The sequence below is a fragment of the Globicephala melas genome, chromosome 16 (genome assembly GCF_963455315.2).
Source record: "Globicephala melas chromosome 16, mGloMel1.2, whole genome shotgun sequence".
Taxonomy (NCBI): Eukaryota; Metazoa; Chordata; class Mammalia; order Artiodactyla; family Delphinidae; genus Globicephala; species Globicephala melas.
Window position 1 is genome coordinate 48,211,797 of NC_083329.1, and position 19,610 is coordinate 48,231,406.

At 47.7% G+C, this 19,610-nt stretch overlaps 1 protein-coding gene across 4 annotated transcripts in view; it reads right to left on the reverse strand.

Moving 5' to 3' along the window:
* Positions 1–225: 225 nt before the first annotated feature.
* Positions 226–19,610, reverse strand: part of LDB3 (LIM domain binding 3) — a 59,848-nt gene continuing 40,463 nt past the window's right edge. For all 4 annotated transcript variants that reach the window (XM_030862805.2, XM_060286508.1, XM_060286507.1 and 1 more), the window contains 5 exons: positions 14,331–14,745; positions 12,973–13,153; positions 12,237–12,357; positions 8,280–8,395; positions 226–2,925 (listed from right to left, as the gene is read on the reverse strand). In XM_030862805.2, the coding sequence (XP_030718665.1) occupies positions 2,836–2,925; positions 8,280–8,395; positions 12,237–12,357; positions 12,973–13,153; positions 14,331–14,745 (923 nt within the window). In that variant the 3' untranslated portion in view covers positions 226–2,835. The remainder of the gene's footprint in view (positions 2,926–8,279; positions 8,396–12,236; positions 12,358–12,972; positions 13,154–14,330; positions 14,746–19,610) is intronic.

The window sequence follows — 19,610 nt, forward strand, 5'->3', positions numbered from 1 at the left end:
AGCCAAAAGAGCAAGTGAATTATATGTTTCTTCTCCTTAGGGCATTTTGTTTTGTCTCAAACTTTTATTTGCAGCCATATAGAAATAACCTACTTTTGGTTGTCACATGAAGAAACTTTACACAGAAAAATCTGTATTTGCACATCCGTTTTAGGGTTTTATTTTGTTAAAAAGAATTCACACAGGCCAAAAAAAAAAAAAAACATGCAAAATATTTTTGCGCACACTTCTAACACACTATATTCCACTTCTGAAATGTTAAAAATTTAAAAAAATATCCCGAAGCAAGAGTACTTCGGTTGAAAAGTTAACATTATAAAAGCTAGATTCCTAACACAAACACTGCAGACATAAGTCACTCAGTTGCAAAAAGTTAATGTTTATAAATGTTAAATAAATGTCAACAATGAGGAGACAAGAACTGTAGATCCAAAGTGTACTCCCCACCATGAACTATTAAAAATTGTGTTTGGTGTTGTAGGACATCCACGATGTTAACTTGAAATAGACACAACCTTAACCCAACGCTACGCCAAACTTACAAACATCGAGGGAACCATATTCAGAACTACCTCCTTTTCCTGCTACCTTTAAAATGTTTGTTGCCGTTGTTGTTGATTTTGTGTTTTGGTAAATAAAAGAGTCCCTCAGAATCCACACTAGCTCTGAAATGCAGAAAAAACGATTCAATAAATGACGATGACGAAGTTCTCCTTTGAGATTTTACTTTTCTTTTTCATGATCATACACGTTTTAACGGGCACACTTGTGTGTATGTGTGTGTAAAATCTTTTAAACGATATTTTTGGAAACAACTCTAGGGAAATTTTTTCCCTTTCCTTGAGACCAGTCCCTGATAATTTAAAAGCTGTGGGTTTTTTTTTGTTATTTTTGTTTTTTAAGAGAAAACCTGCCTAGAGCCTTTCTGTACAGTCAGCAACCTCCTTGTTCCTGTATATTTGAACTTTCCAAAAATAAAAGAATGCTTGTTTGCAACTCTTGAAAAATCTCCAGGCACTCCCTGCAGATTTTACCCTGCCTGGTGCTTTATATTGACTTTTTCCCTGCACCAGAAGTAAAGAAGGGTCCTGTGGTAGGAGCACGCTTATGTCCCTCCTGGTGCTCCCTGGGGGATGTTGGTGACTTCACCCTTGGGAAAAAAACCTCGGGCCTTTTGTTAGAGACACATCTAGCTGCTTCCTTCCCCTCAGGTAGAAAGGCAGTCCCCTGGAAGCCTCAGTTCTCAGAAGAAAAAGTATTCTAATGCATTCTCATAAAACATTTCAAACATGCAAAGAGAAAATCCAAAACAGGAGTCAGGAGAGAGTAGCAGTGATTTGGAAGAGAGCCTAAATATTGTGCTGAAGGGAGAAACATCCACTCAAACCACCTGCTTCAAGGCCATGTTCAATGAGCATAATAACAGCGCTTCCTAAAAGGGAAAGAGACTATACCGCTTCCAACCTCAAAAACTAAGCTTCTCTCTTTATCACCAAACAGCTTTAAAATGCTTGCTTAACTCAAACTATCACTAATACTTTAAGGAAGTTTGAAGACCCAAGTCTATTTCAATAAATGCTTAAATAATTGCTAGATCAACTCAGCTCATACTTTTTCAAAATATTGGCCAAAATGGCAAACGTGTATATATCATATATCATCTTTCCCTTCCAGCAGTCAACACAATTGTATATAATCAGTGTACTGCTTTTAAAGGAAGATACGAGAAGGATGGAGCAGCTCTCAAGTGGGAGGTCCTGCCAGCTCGTGCGTTCTTACTGAGGTTGGCAGAAAGGAAGGTTCCTCTTCCCCACCCAGAGTTTGGGCATGTTCTCAGCCTCTTCTGCCATCCTGTTTCAGACACTGTCTCTCTCTTCTTTTCCACAGGTCACTAAGCCTGTTGGGGGGAGGGGTGCTGAGGAAGACTTCAGCAGTGAGCAGTCATAGTATTGGGAATGAAACACATGCACAAGACTAGACGTTCATGCTAACGAACCTCGTAAAGCCAAACAGAGGCCAAACACAGCCCAGAGTCGTTTTAAAATCTCCTCTCACAAACAGCAAAGCAAAACTGGAAAAACCCAATTCCACCTTCCCACCACAACTCAAAAAGAAGCTAAGCTTTCTGGGGACATTGGATGTTTCAGACTGAAAGAGGGTAGCTGAAGAGCCCTTCTTTCTTCAGCTGTCTGTGCTGTGAGCCCGACCCTTTCCTGAAGCCCTGTCGATTGCCCAGAGGCTCCCAGAAGACACCCCTCCGAGGTCTGGGCTCCCTTGAGAATGTTCAAGCCTGTGCAAGGTCTGAAGTCTGATGCGCAGAGGTAGCTGCATGACGCGAGTAATGGAATAACACTTCCTTTTTTGGTGAGGAAAGCCCAATCGGTCTTAGCTAACAAGCGCTCAGCTATGGCTCTAAAAATATCCTGCAGCGAGGGCTGTTTGGCACTTCATTTTGTTTGCTGGAGGAGCTCTAAAGAACTCCGCAGAATGCTTCAGATTCTCCATGACTGCTCTGAGCTCTGTCCCTGCTCTGGTGACCTCAGGGAAGTGTATCGCGTGGGGAAAGTTACTTTTTCTTTTTCACTTTTGAGTTCTTGGAACTCTGTCCTCAGTGTTTGGAGTACAATTCCAGTCTTGGATTAATTACTAGCTTGGTTCAGGAATCTTCATTTGGCTTCTAGTCTGAACTATGCAAATACACAATCTGTGTGCAGAAGAAAGGACTAAAATTATACTTCAAAAGGGCTCAGTCACTTCCTGTCTTCTCCCTTTTCCCCCCAAAAAGAAACATCAGCCTCCTTGAATCCTTCGTTGCCAGCAGACACCCTGGGCTCCCTACACGTTGATGGCGTGTGCATGCTTCTTGCACAAGGGTTTGTCCTTCTTGGAGTAGAATGGCTGCCCCTCCAGATTCACGTGGCAGACCTGGGACAGAGAACAGATAGGCATGAGACAGCCCATGAGGCAGGGGGACACAAACAAAAGATTTCAGCCACCCCTTTAAGACAAAGTGCTGTCACAGGCAGATGGGAGAAAAGGCAACAGCCTGCTTCTCCCTACCACAAGTGCTTGACAGCTAAAGCAGTGTAGATGCGTTGAGCTATCTAAAAATCAAGATTTCCAAAAAGGAACATGGAATAAACTCAAGTTAAATTAAATTTAATTAATGGAATACGGAACATATACACAATAAGGTGATCAACTGACCAACTATCCAAAATTTATAAGGAACCAATACAAATTCGTAAGTCAATATCCACAGAAGTGATTAACACCTAAAGAAATATAAAATGTCAGAAAAATGATCCTCACTAATAATTAAAGGAAAAAGTAATTAAAACCTCCATGAGATATCACTAGACACCTGTTAATCTAGCAAAATAAATAAAACAAAAAGCCTCAATAGCTTGTCACCTTTAACCTTATATGACTGGAGCCAGAAAATGAAAAAAAAAAAGTAATCAGTCAAAAGTCAGCAATGCCAAAAGGGGATCAGGCCGATCAGGCCTACTTGTCACTGCTAGGGACACATGAATCAGCACGGCCTTCTGCAGGGGATGTGGCAACACTGAAGAGAAGCCATGAAGATGTGCCTGCCCTGTACCCCAGTAACACCACTCTGGAGAATTTCATCTTGCAGCAACTATTGCACAGAACAGGAAAGCAACATATGCTCAACTACAAACTGAAAAACTACTAATATTTCTCTCAATGGGGAGATGATTAAGTTAATTTTTAAGGTGCATTTTTCCAACGACAGGCCACCACGAAAAAATAAATCAAATATGGCAAAGTGTATGCAGGAAAACACTGACTGAAAAAAAAAAGAGGCAAAATTATATATCCCCATGATGACAACATATGAGTGCAGTCTGAAGATGCTGACAAAATAAAAAGAAGGGAGATCAGTAATATTTGTTGAGACTACTGCGGGTCGAGTATGATGCCAGACACTCTGTATACATGGTCTCATTTTTTTTTTTTTAATCTTATTTTATTTTTGACTGTGTTGGGTCTTTGTTGCTGCATGCAGGCTTTCTCGAGTTGCAGTGAGCAGGGGCTACTCTTCGTTGTGGTGCACGGGCTTCTCATTGCGGTGGCTTCTTTTTGTTGCAGAGCACAGGCTCTAGGTGCACGAGCTTCTGTAGTTGTAGCATGCGGGCTCAGAAGTTGTGGCAAGTGGGCTCTATAGCACAGGCTCAGTAGTTGTGGCACACAGGTCCAGTCACCCCGCAGCATGTGGGACCTTCCCAGACCAGGGATCGAACCTGTGTCCCTTGCATTGGCAGGCAGATTCTTAACCACTGCACCGCCAGGGAGGTCCCTACATGGTCTCATTTAATTCCCACAAAAACTTTATGGAATAGGTATGACTGTTCCCCATTTCACAATTGAAAGCTGAGGCTCAAAGAGCCCAAGTGTCTTGCTCAAGTCACAGACCTAGAAAGTTGTAGAACCTGGGCATCCATATTCAGGTCTGCAAGACTCCAGTTCTAAGCTCATTCTCCCCACACCTCATAGCAGAGAGGGGCTATGTTTACTTGAAATTGTTCTGGGTTTACGGACTTGTATCGAGGTAGTTCACTAAGCTTGCTGGACTACCAGTATGAGGTCTGGTCCTGGGTGGGCAATCTGCCAGTTGCCAGTCAGCTGGGAAGTCACATAGGCTGGGACAGGCCCTAGCCTCAGAGAGGGCACTGAAGATCTCTAGTGGGGAGCAGAATTGGGGACCACATCCAGGACATTGACATGAGAGGAAGTGCAGGTGGAATTCCCAGGTAGAGGTAAGCATGAGGATACAGAAATCACCCTTCCGAGATGAGCTTGGGCCACTGAGCACGTGTCTGCTCCAAGAAAGCTGGAAAGAAAAGTGGCATCATGGTGGTCCCAAGTGTGAGGCCCTGATGGCCCAGTTGAGGACGTTATACCTGAGATCACACAGGGCTGCCAATGGGCTCTGGAAGCCAATGACCTGAGAAAGTGTCTCAAAACATCCCAGGTAGATGCAGTGATATTGAGTGTAACCAGGCTCCTGTGGTGGCCTCAAGCTGTGGTGACAACTTGGAGACAAGTCTAAGATGGTGGCACCCAAGATCCAACTGGTGAGGATGGGTTTTGGGAGAGACAGGAAGGCAGCTCTGGAATGAGTTGGCAAGGAGCTGCTGGTCAACAGCCGGGGCTCTGGCTAGGAGACCCTGCCTGGTCTGAGACAGTGCTGGTTGCTTGTGAAAACTCTGGATGAGTCAGGCTGGAGAGGGTGTTGGGAGACTGAGGACCAAGGAGTGAGGAAAGGCCAGAGCCTCAGAGGTGGCTCACTGATAAGATGAGACTGAGGGAAAGAACTGTCATAGAGAGGTCGTACTCAGTGCCTTGGGCCAGGAGCCTGCAGGTGGGATGCAATGGGGCTCCATGGTGGAGGAGGCCTCCCACCTACCCATCACAGCGGCACAGCAGGGATGGTCCAACCCCCAGGCTCTGTGGTCAAGTGGCAGCAGGGCCTGGCTGGGAAGGAGTGGTGGCCATAGAGTGCTGACGACAGAGTGGAAGGCGATGAAATAGGCCAGCTGCAGAGGCCCCTCGACTGCCCACAAAAGTTACACCACATCACATCCCTTCCTGGTACCCACACCAACTAGATACCAACTAGACTTAAAGGAGAAGAAGGGCCAGTAAGACATGTTTCCCCAACTAAGGTAGGACTCACATCCTTTCCATTAGGACTCAAGTGCCAAAGCCAGACAGGAGGTAAACCCTCACCCTGACCCGCACTGTCCTTCTCAGCCTTCATTTTATGTGCTTGGGACTTTAGAGATGTTGTCTTGTTCTATTCATTAATTGCTCATACATGTCAGCTATGTTTTCCTTTCAAGATTCTAAATTCCTTGAAGGTAGAGACTTGTTCTGGGAGACTTTTGTATTCCCAAAACTCAACTGAATTAGTCTGAAGTATGTGCTCCCCTGAGATCTAACTGATGGGAAAACAGCATGTCAGCCGCAAGAGCTAGTCCTGATCTTCCTTTCTTACTAGTTTTTTTTTTTTTTTTAAGTTACAGGAAAATATATGCTCATTAAAAGTGATTTGGAAATACAAAGTGATGGAAAAAGGAACAAAGAAAACAAAACCCTGAAAGTTTTCCAATCAAAATATTGCTTTCCAAAAATTAAACCATATTCCACTTTGATATAGCTGCATGGGGCAGTGAGTACTACGCAGGGCTAGTTTGGGGGAAGGCGTAACGATTCTCTGTGCTGCTTCTCCAGAGGACGGGATCTGACTGGTTTCTTTGGGCAGACCCTCTGGGCAGTGCTGTGGGTCTTTCACACCTGACTGGAACTTATCTGTAATCTCAGCCTGAACAACCCCAGGCTTTACCGCTTCTTCTTGTCTCTCTCTGGGACTTGTGCCATCATGACTCAGCCAAACACGGCAAGCTTGAGGGAGCAGACCCATGCTCACCTTTGCATGATTCCCTCTCCATGTGACACAGACCTCTCATCAGCCTGCCTTTGGAGAGCAGGCCTTCTACGCCTCTGTCTTCCCTGGACCTCCTCCAAGTCTCTTAGATCTTTCTAGAAGCTGGGTAACCAGATTTGCAGGCAGCATCTTAGGATCAGACAAGCCATGGCTTGAAGGTAAGGGTCAGAAAGCCCTGTACGGTGCCTCGCAGAGCTGTGGCTCTTCAGGGGACAACCCCAAAGCCGGTATATTTATATTGTTGTCCCTTTTTGGAGGGAAGGTCCTGATATAGTTTAAGGACCCTAAAAGGCAATTAGAGAATCTGTTCAAAGGGCTGGAAAAAGTGTTATGGATTGAACTGTGCCGCCCTAAATTCACATGTTAAAGTCCCAACCCCGAGTACCTCCAGTCTATCCAGCACAGGGACATAGCAGTGACCTTATTTGGAAATAGGGTCTTTGCAGACTAAATTAAAACTGAGGTTAAGATGACATCATATGGAGTACGGTGGGCCCTTAATCCAATATGACTAGTGTCCTTATAAGAAGGGAAGAGACACAGAGACAGACACCTGCACAGAGGAGAGTGTCATGTGAAGACACAGACACACAGAGGGAAGGCAGCCTTGTGACAATGGAGGCAGAGATTGCAGTTATGCAGCTACAATTCAAGAAACACCAAGCATGGCTGGCAACCACCAGCAGCTAGGAGAGAGAGCAGGTCCCTGCTGACATCTTGAATTTGGACTTCTAGCCCCCAGAACTGTGAGAGAGTAAGCGTCTGTTGTTTAAGCTATTCAATTGTGGTACTTTGTCACGGCAGCCCTAGCAAACTAATATATGGAGTGAATACAATGCACCCCACAGATGGGAGGGGATATAGAAATGAAGTATAAAAGCTGAAGTGAATTGCAGTAAACATTATGACTATGGTTGTCCTATGTCATAAGTCTATAATAATTGTTCAAGTTTAAACTATGTAGACCTTTCACACGTCCCCAAAATTTACCTTGAGCAACTCTGGTAAAAAAAAAAAAAAAAGCAGTAGTAGTACATTGATTTTCCCAAATAAAGTTTAGTCAATTATAGATTCACATTACAGGGCTTTATCAGGGACGACTGTTTTCTAATTCTAACGCAGACTCTAAATGTCGGCAGGCTCATTGCCCTGTCCCTTCCCCAGCCCAAAGCCCTTGGAAGGAAAACGTCAATCTCACGGTAAAAATGACCTGGCTGTTCAGCAGAAATAAACTGCACATGGTTAATACTTAATCTAGGGCTTATCTCCTGGCAACTATATATCGAGAATAGGACCATTTAGGAAAATGCAATGATACTCAGCCCTTCTAAAGGTTCAGTCAAAAGAAAACTTATCTCAGCTTTTCATAGGATTAGTCAATAAGCTCCAATCTAGTGTTCATGGTGAAAATTTAGGGAAAACCGTTGAATCACATCATCATATCTTAAATGACCTATAACCATGGGAAGCCACCTGCCCCTATTAAATCCCAACATCATTCACTCCTCCCACCTATTGAGAGCATCACTGCTGAGGAAAGCTGCTAGTTTGCCAGATCCTAAGACACTCTTCTGTCCTTAATGAAGTGGAGAGTAACAAAGCCATATTGGTTAATAAATCATTATTAGTAATAAAACTTTGCTCAGCTGTGACATATCGAGGCATCGTGGTATTTGCCGGCTTTTAAAAATGACAGAATATTAGAATGCCAGGGTTGAAAGGGATGTAAAGGGTTGGTCATCTGGCCCCACTTGGTCCCTCCTGCCTCTTCTCAGAAAGTCAGAACCCCAAGCAAAACACATACTGCGCAAATGAAGCAGGTGTCGTGCCAAGTATGCCCCAGGGCTTCGATAAACTTGTCACCGGCCTCAACGGGGAAATCGCAACCGTGACACTTGGTGCTGAACAGATTGATATAGTCTGAAATGAAAGGCAGAGTAAGGACCAGGCATCCAGGCAGGCTGGGAGGAGTGTCCCAGCCACATCGACCCAATGTCAGAACAACCCCCCAAATCACCGGGCTGGGGGCAGTGGATGAAACCTAATTGGTTACTTGTCATCTTGCAGACAAAATACTCAGTTACATGATTGGTTTTTTCCTTTTCCAATAATTTGCACTGGTGTGGTGCAGATTCAGGCTTAGTCACCACCCTGTGTTGGTTTGATCTGCAAACACTTTCTGGAACTGTCATTAACTTTCTGCAGGGTGATTTTCTCCTCTGCTCTGTCACCTCTTACGGTCCAAACAGACCAATCCCAAAAAAGAAAAAAAATCCTATTTCCCAGCAGCTCTGCTTATTTTGGAAGAGTGAGAGCCTTTAACATTTCTTAGAGTTGTAGCATGTTCTTTGCTTGGTCATTCTTCTGTCATTGGGCATCTGTGTTGATAATAAATTTTCACTACTAGAAACAATACCTGAGCTATTTTGTTGGGACATGTTCCCCTCCCCCAGCCAAAGAGATAATAATACCAAATATTATTTACATAATGCTTTACAGTTTACCAAGCATCCTCACGTAGATTGTATTATTTGCTAGTATCTCAATGTCAAGGTCTATGTATTAGTTTTCTTTTTTTTCTTTTCTTTTTTTTTTGTGGTACGCGGGCCTCTCACTGTTGTGGCCTCTCCCGTCGCGGAGCACAGGCTCCGGACGCGCAGGCTCAGCGGCCATGGCTCACGGGCCCAGTCGCTCCATGGCATGTGGGATCCTCCCAGACCGGGGCACGAACCCGTGTCCCCTGCATCGGCAGGCGGACTCTCAACCACTGCACCACCAGGGAAGCCCTATGTATTAGTTTTCTTTGTACTCCCAGCACAGTGCCTGGCACACAAGTCAGTACCCAACACATATGTCAAATGAATGAGTGAATGGATGAATCACTGAATCAATAAATTAATGAATAAACTTAGTCTTGGCGAAATTGTTTTTGTTCTGTTTTGCGGATGAGGCTGGAAGAGGTGAAGGGCCTAGCCAGAGACACACAGGTGAGACAGCGGGCCAGGCCTGTGCTTCTCGGCCCCAGTTGTCTGGGCCTGGTAGTGGGCAGCACTCCCACTGCACTCACTGTAGAACTCTCCCAGATTCTTCTAGAAGAATCTTGATGCCTTTTACAAAGCCTTCATTCTCCTAGAAGTGTACTTGTCTCTCCACAGCTCTGCCACAGTTGGCTTTTTCTTACAGAGGTTTTCTGCTCAGATCTCCTTGTGGACAGTATGCCTAGTCACTGTCTCAGACCACCTGCTGAGAGTCAACATGAAGTGGGGGCTATGAACTATGAATTTGGTATCACAGGTGTGACCCTAGTACATTTTTTAAAAGTAATTAATTTATTTATTGGCCACACCCCACGGCCTGTGGGATCTTAGCTCCCCAACCAGGGATTGAAGCCACGCCCCCTGCATTGGAAGCGCAGAGTCTTAACCACTGGACTGCCAGGGAAGTCCCCTAATACATTTTTTTTAAAAGCTGGTATTTTCCTCATTTATTCTACAAAAGGGGAATGTAATTGGTATTAAATAAAGTTTGTGCATGGGCCTTTCCCACCAGGAAAATAATCTAGTTTCTCATTTATGTATTCCTTCCTTTATTTCTCCTATTAGGTCTTTATAATTTTCTTTGGGACTGGAGGGAGAGGGGAAAAGGGGAGTTGTTTAATTGGTACAGAGCTTCATATTTGCAAGATGAAAACATTCTGATCTGTTTCAGATCAATCAACAGTGTGAATATACTTAACACTACTGTACTGTACACTTAAAAATGGTTAGGATGGATACATGTATATGTATGGCTGAGTCCCTTTGCTATGCACCAGAAACTATCACAACATTGTTAATCGGTGATACTCCAATATAAAATAAAAAGTGAAAAGCCAAAAAAAAAAAAAAAAAACCGTTAGGATGGTAAATTTTATATGTGTATTTTTTCCCCCACGATAATTAAAAAGAAAAAAGACAAGGTCAGAACCAAACACAGTGTCCCATGGTACGGGGACAGGGGCTGACTCTGATATTTTATCTCTAGGGCAGGTTAACCAACAGGCTTGACTTTACCTCACTATTGGATCATCTAGCTCTCCTTTCTTTACTTTGTTTATAAGAATATCACCCTTTATCACATTCAACAAGCATATTAAATTTCTAATGCTCTTTCTAAAATAAAAATTAAATTGTGTTATTTCTTTACTTAAAACATCACAGTGACTCCCATTGCTTAAGGAAGTAGTTTCAAACTGTGCTTCTTGGAGAGCTGTGGGTCTCCCAGAGCAATTACAGAGCTGTGCATCCATTATCTCAGTTAATCCTCACAACAGCCTCTGAGAGTTAAGTGAAGAAGGAGAGACTCAGAAAGGGCAAGCATCCTGTCCATGGTCACACAGCCTGGAAGTGGCCCCTGTGGGCCTTCAGTCAGGGTCTCTCAGGGTGCCTAAGGCTGAGGCTAAACCTGCTTCCTTGCTGTCTTTTCTTAACAGTAGGTGATCCCTTTCCTGGGTCTTCTTAATCAAAACATCATTTTTGAAAATCTTTTTGGGGGGGGTGCTAGGGAGAGGAGCACTGGTAATAGTGTTAATCTATCATTCTTTGACAAGCCTCACGCATAAATTGTGGCTTATCACACATTATGAAAGTTATAATGCTTTTAGTCGACTAACAATAGCAATTTGTATTGGTACCACAGCACTTTTATTAATTACCAATCATCACCATTTCCTCCTAAGAAGGGAAAAGACAGGTGTTATCTTCTCCCTTTTACCGATATGAACTCTGAGGCCAGAATGACTGAGTGACTTATTTAAAGTCATTCAGTGAGCCTCAGAGCTGGAAAGAGAATTCACCAGTACCTCAGAACCCAAGAAGTTTCTTTTATAATTTATTGTCAGGGGGAAAAAAATTTTAATTTTGTTTTCCTTTTCCCCTTGAAGAACTGGAATATTTTCTCCTTTCTGGTTTTAAAGTAAACTAACTTACCGTGTTTCTCTTTTTGCTCTCACATTTGCTACCCAGTCAGTGCAGCTCTGTTATTCTTCATAATCAGCATGTTTCCTTTTCCCTCTTCTTCTTGGTGCTGCTTTGCTAGTTCTATTGTCTTAACTTTCATGTTTTTGTTACCTTTGTTGGAACCTGCCTCAAATCCTTATCTGAAAGAGGCAGGCTATGAATAAATGAGTGTGTGAATGTGTGAGTGACTGAATGGTTAGTTAGCCAGGATGCCCAACTCTAACAGATGGCTTTATCTTCAGAATTTACCGTAATTGACTCCAAGTTATAAGATAACATATAGCGTCTGGGGAGAACAGAGAAACTCCGAATTCAGACAGGGAGTTGGCTGGACGCTGAAGGAACATCAAAGTCTGGTAAACATCACAGGAGCTGGGAGGGGACCTGCATGTACTTGACTAGTTCCGAAGTTTCTTTGGTTTAATCCTCACCACAACTCTGGGAGGCAGGTGTTGATCTCCCCCTCTTACAGATGGGGAGAGTGAGGCTCAGAGAAGTTTAGTAACTCAATCAGGGTTACAAAGCCAGCCTGAAACAGGAGCCTGGAACAGAACCTAGGACAAAGGCCGGCGCCAAAGCCTTTTCAGACTAGACCTTGTGGTCTTCAAATCAAAATCATCTGAAAGGTTTCCTAAGCGGTCACAAGATGCCGACTTGTGGTCCACATATTTGGTGCAGGGAAAACAGCACAGATTGTGTGCGAAAGGGAACACCTACCCCTTTCTCCCAGACTGTGGGGCCTCCCCACAGCACAGAGGTCCTACCTTTCTCACAGTAGGGCTCCCCATCTTCCATGTGGAAGAGGCTGTTCCCGAAGGGCTTCTTGCAGGCTGCACAGACAAAGCAGGTGGTGTGCCACGTCTGTCTCAAGGCATGCATCACTTCCTGGGGAAAAGAGCCTCAGCTCAGGACAGAAAGGTCCAGGAGGGAGAAGAAGGCAGGCTTAACTTCCACACCAGCCCCGGTCACTGCCGGAGCATCCCATCAGGGAGCAGGGCAGGAGAGCCCAAGAAGCGGGCCTTGGACACGCCGCAGAAGGCTAGGGGCGGCAGAGGAGAGGCTCCTACTCGTGCAGCACTTGCTGGGTGCCAGGTTCTGTGCGTGCTTCCATAAGCTGTGACGCTTCACCCTCCCACCCAACCTGGGAGGGAAGTACTATGTGTTATCGCCATTTTACCAAAGGGGCATTGAGGGTCAAAGCCACATGCAGGTGCACGGTGAGGTCAGGCTAGGAAGCAGTAACTTGCTTTGCAGAAGCTCTGCCACCACTTCAATCTGTGTGGCCAGAGATGTGGCCCACGGATCTCTTGCTTCAAGTTCATTTACTCCCTAGTTCATTGGTGGCAAACCAACTCCCTTCTAGGACAGAAATGGAATTGTTCTTGCTCTGTTAGCACAGCAACTTCTTGGCTTCCAAATAGGACCCCACAACCTTGCGGAGGAGGAGAGATTGGTTGGAAAAGAGACAAGGGTCAGAGGAGAGGAATGCAGCCCACTTACCCCCATGATTTTGGTGTTGCACTTGGCACAGACCGGGGCAAAGAACTGCTCATAACACCGCTCACAGTAAACGTTGTTCTGCTCCTCCACAAAGCACACATCTGCCAGGGAGGTCTTGCAGTAGGCACAGTTGAACTCTTCTGGGTGCCAGGAGCGGCCCATGGCTACCAGAAAGGGGCCCCTGGGGAAGCAGAGAATAGTACCCCCTCTAAGGCAGCCCCCAAAGCTTAACACCAGATATTTCAAAACGCTCAACAATATTCACACTTTGACCCTAGAACGCTATAACTTCTGTGACTGTTCTAACGAAATAACAGGAAATTCAGATAAAGCTCCAGGCAAAAAGATGTTGTTTCATCACTTGCAACAAACAGAGGTGGGGAAGCGACTTGGACTTGAACATCCACTAGCAGGGGACTGGGTAAGTATGTTATGGAATATCCATTAGGTTGACTACTGATAATTGTAGTAAGAAGAGCAATGATGACGGTGCTAATGGCTAGCATTTATTAAGTGCTTACTCTGCGCCAGGTACCATTCAAGAAGAAATTTGCATTATTTAACGTGTTTAATTCTCACAACAATCCTATGAAGCAGGTACTATTATGATACGCGTTTTCAGATAAGGAAACTGAGGTACAGGGATGTTAAGTAAGTTGTTCAAGGCTATAGGGCTAGTATGGTAGACCCAGGACACAAACCTGTCTCCAGATTAGTAGTCAGACAGTGGCACTGAAGAAACGCTTCATGTTTTAATTTTTACTTTTCTGAATTTTCTAATTCTTCTCTAATGACTATATTTTTTCTAACGATACTTTATTTTTAAATAAAAGTGTATTTTTCATATACACAAGCCCACCCCCCACACACATATGCACATACTATAAACATACTATATTCAAACAAGTACCACCCATGATCCTTGGCCTCTAAGCATGAAATGACTTGTTTTCCTTTTAGTGTGGCAGATGCCCACCAAAGCCCTGAGCAGCACGGGCTTGTCTGTGGACAGACCCAGGAGCATCTCGAAAGGAAGGAAAGATGGGTCAAAACTAGCACTGTCAGCCAGCTTGCAACAGGCCCAATAAATCTACCATCCGGACCTGCAATTCCCAGAACCCAGCCTTAGTCCAAGGGGGCGGTGCTGGGAGCTTCACCCACTCACCTCGTGGAATCCTCCCAACTCCCCAGGGAAGTGGGTATCGCACAGGTATGGAAGCTAAAGCTCAGAGAGGGTCAGACCAGATGGCAAGCCAGAGGGACCTGAGGCTGTCCTGCATGCGGCCTTCTCCCTACATCTGCCCTCCCGTCCCCCTCTCGTCCCAGCACCCCAGCACAGAGGCACAGCTGGCCCTTACCGGATGATGCTGTTGCAGTGGCCACAGAGCGGAGTCCTGCTGCTGGCTGGGAAGCGCTCCGCCCTCTGCACGGTACCCCTGGCAAGGGGGGACACCTGCGGAGCCGGTGGTGCGCTGTAGGCAGGGGCCCCTCGGGGCAGGCCTTGCTTGCTGACAGTGGTGGTGCTCTTGCCAGGGGCAAACTTCTGAGAGAAGCTGTCGTCTGTCACCCATGGGGGACGGCTGGCAGACTCCGCAGGGCCCCCGCTGTAGGGTGCAGGATTATAGCTTGGGGCTGGCGAGGGGGTATAGGCTGGTGCTGGGGAGGGGGAGTAGGCGGGGGCAGGGGAAGGGGTGTACGCGGGGGCAGGGGAGGAGGTGTAGGGGGCTGGACTGTAATTGGCCCCTGGGGATGGGCTGTAGGTAGATGCAGGCACTGCAAGCCAAAAATACCCAAAGAAAAATGTGTCAGGAATTCATTTCTCCCAGCTTCCCCCGCCCCCAGCCAGAGAACTGGAAAAGACAACTTTAATATTAGAGCAGCACAATGCCAGTTTTTACAGGAGACGCGTCCCTGAACTTCTTGATGGCCTCAATTTGAAGTTGCAGCAGGGAGCCAAGGGAGATAAACAGCCGTCGGAGCAGAGCCCTCGGGAGCTTCGGAGCTTCGACAGGGCTGGGAAGGGACAGGGCTATAAATATCTGCAGCTGTGCGGGGTGCGGCTCTGCCAGGCCTTGGCTGCCAGAGGCCTGCAGGAGACAGGGACGGGGGCAGGGGTGGCCGGGCCAGGCTCATATCTGGATCCCCTGGGCCAGGAAGAGGGTGGGAGTGGGTCAGCTTGGCCTTGACTGGAAGATGCCTGTTTGCACTCTGACCAGTGATTTGACATCTGAAATGCCTCAATCACAAGCGTTTGCTGAACTGGACCTAGTCCAGCCTTTGGGACAAAGCAGATGACGGGACAGTTAGGTTTTCAGGTTCAGGTTTCAGGTTTAGCTACAATCGTTTTCTTGAAAAACAGCTTGGCTTGATTTGTACTGGGGGAAATTCCATTTCGGTTTCATTTGGGTGGTGGGTCTTGAAGGCAGTATTCGGAGGGAAGCTGGGCAGAGATGCTGGGGCGACACAGCCTAGGTGTAGCTGCTCCCTCAGCCTGTGGCTGCCTCTGGGGGGACACATGCTCCCCCTCATCACTTTGGTGGAAACTGATTTAGGGCGGCAACACGAAGGAGCATAGCAGCTGCTCACCCAAAGCCCTCCGAGGCCTGGGCCCTCAAAACCCAGCTTTCTAAGTTTTGCTGCCCCCCATTGTAAAGCCAGCCGGGGCAGACCCAGCTGTGTCCGGCACACATGGTCTCACCAGCTTCCCCTCCTAGGGAGGGAGGTTCCAGAAGCCTCACCTCAGCTTACAGTCTGTTCCTCTGGAAAGAGGCCTCATTCCCCCTACCCCAGGAAGTGTGTCGGGGCAGCCTCCCTCCCCATTCCTGAGTCTGGCCTGGTGAATGGACTGTGCTGATAGATGCTGAGGCAGCCCCCATCAGGCCCCAGCCTGGAAAGGAAGGACATTCTCAGGGCTAAAGTTCCCGGCCTGGCCTTTGGTCTCTCCCCACCTGGTTCCCCTAGGTTACCTTAGGTGGCCTGCAGCCTGCTGCTCCAACCCCATACCTTCTACTCCCATATGATTGGCCCTTCAGAGGTGGGTGACATGGAAACCCCCGTGCTGGGAACGGATAGGGACCGGGCCTGTGTTATTGAAAACAGAAGGGGTAAAACCCTCCCCAGCCCTGCCCTAGAGCCATCCTGGGAGTGACGCTGGCTTCCAAAGGTAAACCTTTCTCCATAAGGAAATCTTCCCACTTACTAAGAGGGTAGGCTAGGTACATAACAGGTCATCTGGGTTAATCCCTTTTACAGTTGAGGTCACTGAGGCTCAGACAGAGCTAGTAAGTGGCAGAGTGAATTTGCAAAACCATTCTTTCTATCACCCCAAGCTGCCTCTGTAAAAAACATGAGTCCAAGTTCCAGAATATTTGGGCGCACCACATTGTGGAGGAGTACCTATCAACCTGGAGGAGGCTGCATGGTCTGGCATGTAGCACAGCCATCAAGAGCCCTGGGTTCAGGTCCCAGCTCTACAACATCCTGGCTGTGTGTCCTTGGGCAAGTTCCTTAACGTCTCTAGGCCCAAATTTCCTCGTCTAAAAATGGCTATAATAATTCTTAGTACCTCACAGGGTTGTTATAAGGATGATGGGAGATAAGAACTATAAAGGCTTAGCCTTGTACCTGGCACTGTGTATGTGTCATTAAATGTTAGTGAAGATGGTGAGGAGAGTGACTCCTGGGTCTCATGGTCCAGATGAACTGTCAGCTCGTCTCACAGCTTGATGGTCACCTGAGGGATCCCAGCCCAGGGAGACTGTGGGATGTAGGCGGTGGGAGATGTGGCACCCCTGAAGTCAGTAACCTGGGACTGAGTCTAATCATCAGTGGTGGTAGGTGTGACATCCCTGCCTGCCTCACAGGGTGGGGACCTACTGGAGTGACATGTTGCAGGCACTAGTAAACCTGTGAAGCCCATATTTGAGGTGTTGTCACCCTCCCTAACAAGCTTGCTCAGCTCCCAAGTGCCTGGAACAGAGGGTCTCAAAATGCTAGAGCAGCTTCAGCCCTCTCTCAATAATGGGGTTCTGTGCAAGATCTTATTTCCTTTTTTTTTCTTTTTTGTAAAGTGGGAGGGGGGGATCTCTGCTAAAAGGGATTAAGAATGAAAGCCCTAATCCTGTGTTATCCAATACATAGCCCTATGTGGCCATTAAGCACTTGAAATGCGGCTAGTCCAAACTGAAACATGCTATAAATATAAAATACACACCAATTCTTAAAGACTTAGTACAAGAAAAGAAAGTAAAATATCTCACTACTAATCTTATATTGATTGTTCATTGAAATGATATTTTGAATATACTGAGTTAAATAAAATATATTAAAATTAATCTCACCTGCTTCCTTTTAAAAAGTGTGGCTACTAGAAAATGTATTGTTATTAGACAGTGCTGTCCTAATCAGAACAACGGTTACCAAGTACTGACTTCTTCCACACGCCAGGGCCCTTATGTGCACTATTTCATGTAATACTCGCTGCAATCCAACGAGGCAGATAGTACTTTCAAGTCCATTTTATAGAAGAGGAGTTGAGGCTTGGAGAATTTAAGAAACGCTGAGCTGAAACTGGCACTCAGGCAGCAGGTCTCAACTCCAGGTTCCCTGCTTAACCACTCCCTAGGCAGCAAAACAAGGTTTAGCACGCCCCTTCCAAATCGGGCCCTTGCCCACTTCCAGCTTCCCTCCAGCAACACTAACCCTATTCCCTGTGTCTGGCAGCCATTCTCTTCCCTCCTCGGAAGGCCTTCCAGACTCCATGATCCACCCCCCTTTTCTAAATCCCCACCACACGAAGGTCTCAGCAGGTCAGAGGCACCCGGCATCTGGGCCCGGGTGGGCTGCTTCCTTGCCCAAGACTACACCCTCCCAGAGCTAGGGCCCTTCCCTTCTTCGAGGCGCAGGCCGGCAGCTTCCCTCAGCCATCAGGTCCCTGGTGAGGAGCAGCTACTTCCCAGGTCCCTACCCTCTGCGCCCTTCAGCCTGGCTGGCCCCACCATCCCCGACGTGCCAGGAGAGAGACTTGATATCCCATCTGCGAGCCCTGGGCTGTTGCTATTTCTGCTTGACGGAATAAAGCCCGTCCAAATTAGAAGGTGATATTTCATCTCTAATTGGCAAGTTCAAAAGCCCCTATCGCACTCGTTGGCTCGGGAATTGTGTAATTAAACAAGGTGATTTCTGACTCACTCCAGGTCGGGCCCGGCTCCTGCGAGCGCACAGCCCCCGCGGGGATGGGGGTCGGGGTGGAAGTGGGGGGCCCTCTGCCCACGGCCCTCTCCCGGGCCCCAGGTGCTCCGGGGAGCGGCCACCCAGCCTCGGCACAGGCGATAAGATCTGGGCTGCGAACTCCACCCTGGACCCGGAGGAGCCCTCGCGGGGAGCTGCAGCTCGGATGGCACGCGGGCTCCCCGCTCTCCCGGGGCCCGGGGTCGGCGGTGGAGAGGAGGGGAGGGGCCCGGGTCCACGATCCTCGTTTCTCCCCACACCACCTGCCAGCCTCCCTGGGACCCCACCCTCAGGAGAGGGGGCAGAAGCAGGCCGGCTCAGGCGCGCGCCGCCCGGTGGCCTCCTTCCCTCCGGGCAGGAATGAGTTAACGTCTGCAAGGCCTGGGAACTCCGCAGAGGCCTGCAGCTCCAGGGCTCCAGCACGTCTCGCCCCGCCCCGGGCTCCAGTGCCGGAAGGAGGAGGAGACAGACGCCAGGGGGTGGCCCGGCGGTGCGCGCCCCCGGAGCCGTGCCTCTCCCTGGCGGGCCTGCAGAGGAGAGCCGGCGGCCGGGGCCGGGGCGCCGAAACCCGGGGCCCGCCCGGGAAGATGCCCAGAAGGACCTGCCTGGGAGCGGAGCCCGCACCCGGGCGGAAATACTCTCCCTGCGCCCCCTCCATCCGCCGCTGCTCCTCCCAGCTCCTTATCACCCTCCCTCCTGTGCCCCCCATCTCCGCAGAGCAGCTGCTTCCTCTACCTCCATAGGAGATTTTTCACCACAGCAGCCCGCTGCAAATTGCTTCCTAATCCTGTGGACTTTTAACCCAGAACTTTGTGTTCTTGCTTCTGAAGAGACAGAGAAGGGCACCTCCTGTGTGCCAAGCACTGTGCTGGGTGCGTCATTTCATCCCCAGAGCACCAGGTGTACATAATATGCCTATTTTTTAAACGAGGAAATACAGGCCTGAGAGATGAAGTACTTTGCCTTAGATAGCAGAGCGGAGCCTGGCACCGGAGTCTGACGCTAAAGCCACGTCTACACACTCAGCACTAATGTCAGAGTATACTTCATAGAACAGAGGGCTGATTGTGGCTCCTCTGCCCTGCACATCAAGTCAACTCCCCCAAGCAAGGTGCTTCCTGCCTCAGTCCCTGTCTTATCTTCCCTTAAGTTCACTGAGCAGGGGCATGCAGGGGAAGGAGGGGTCTAAGCCAGCCTGAGAACCGCCCTGGAACTCTGGGGAGAGGCCCAACTTTGCCTAGGAAAAGGGAAGACAGAGGCTGAGCCCTGGTCCCCGCAGTGACGAGAATGGGGACCAGAGCGATGGAACAGCCAGCCAGTGAGGCCAGCCACCTGGAGACCCTGTGTGGGCCACTCTTCCGCCTGTCACATGTGCTCTCCATGCCTCTAGTTAGCCTGTCCCAGCTGAA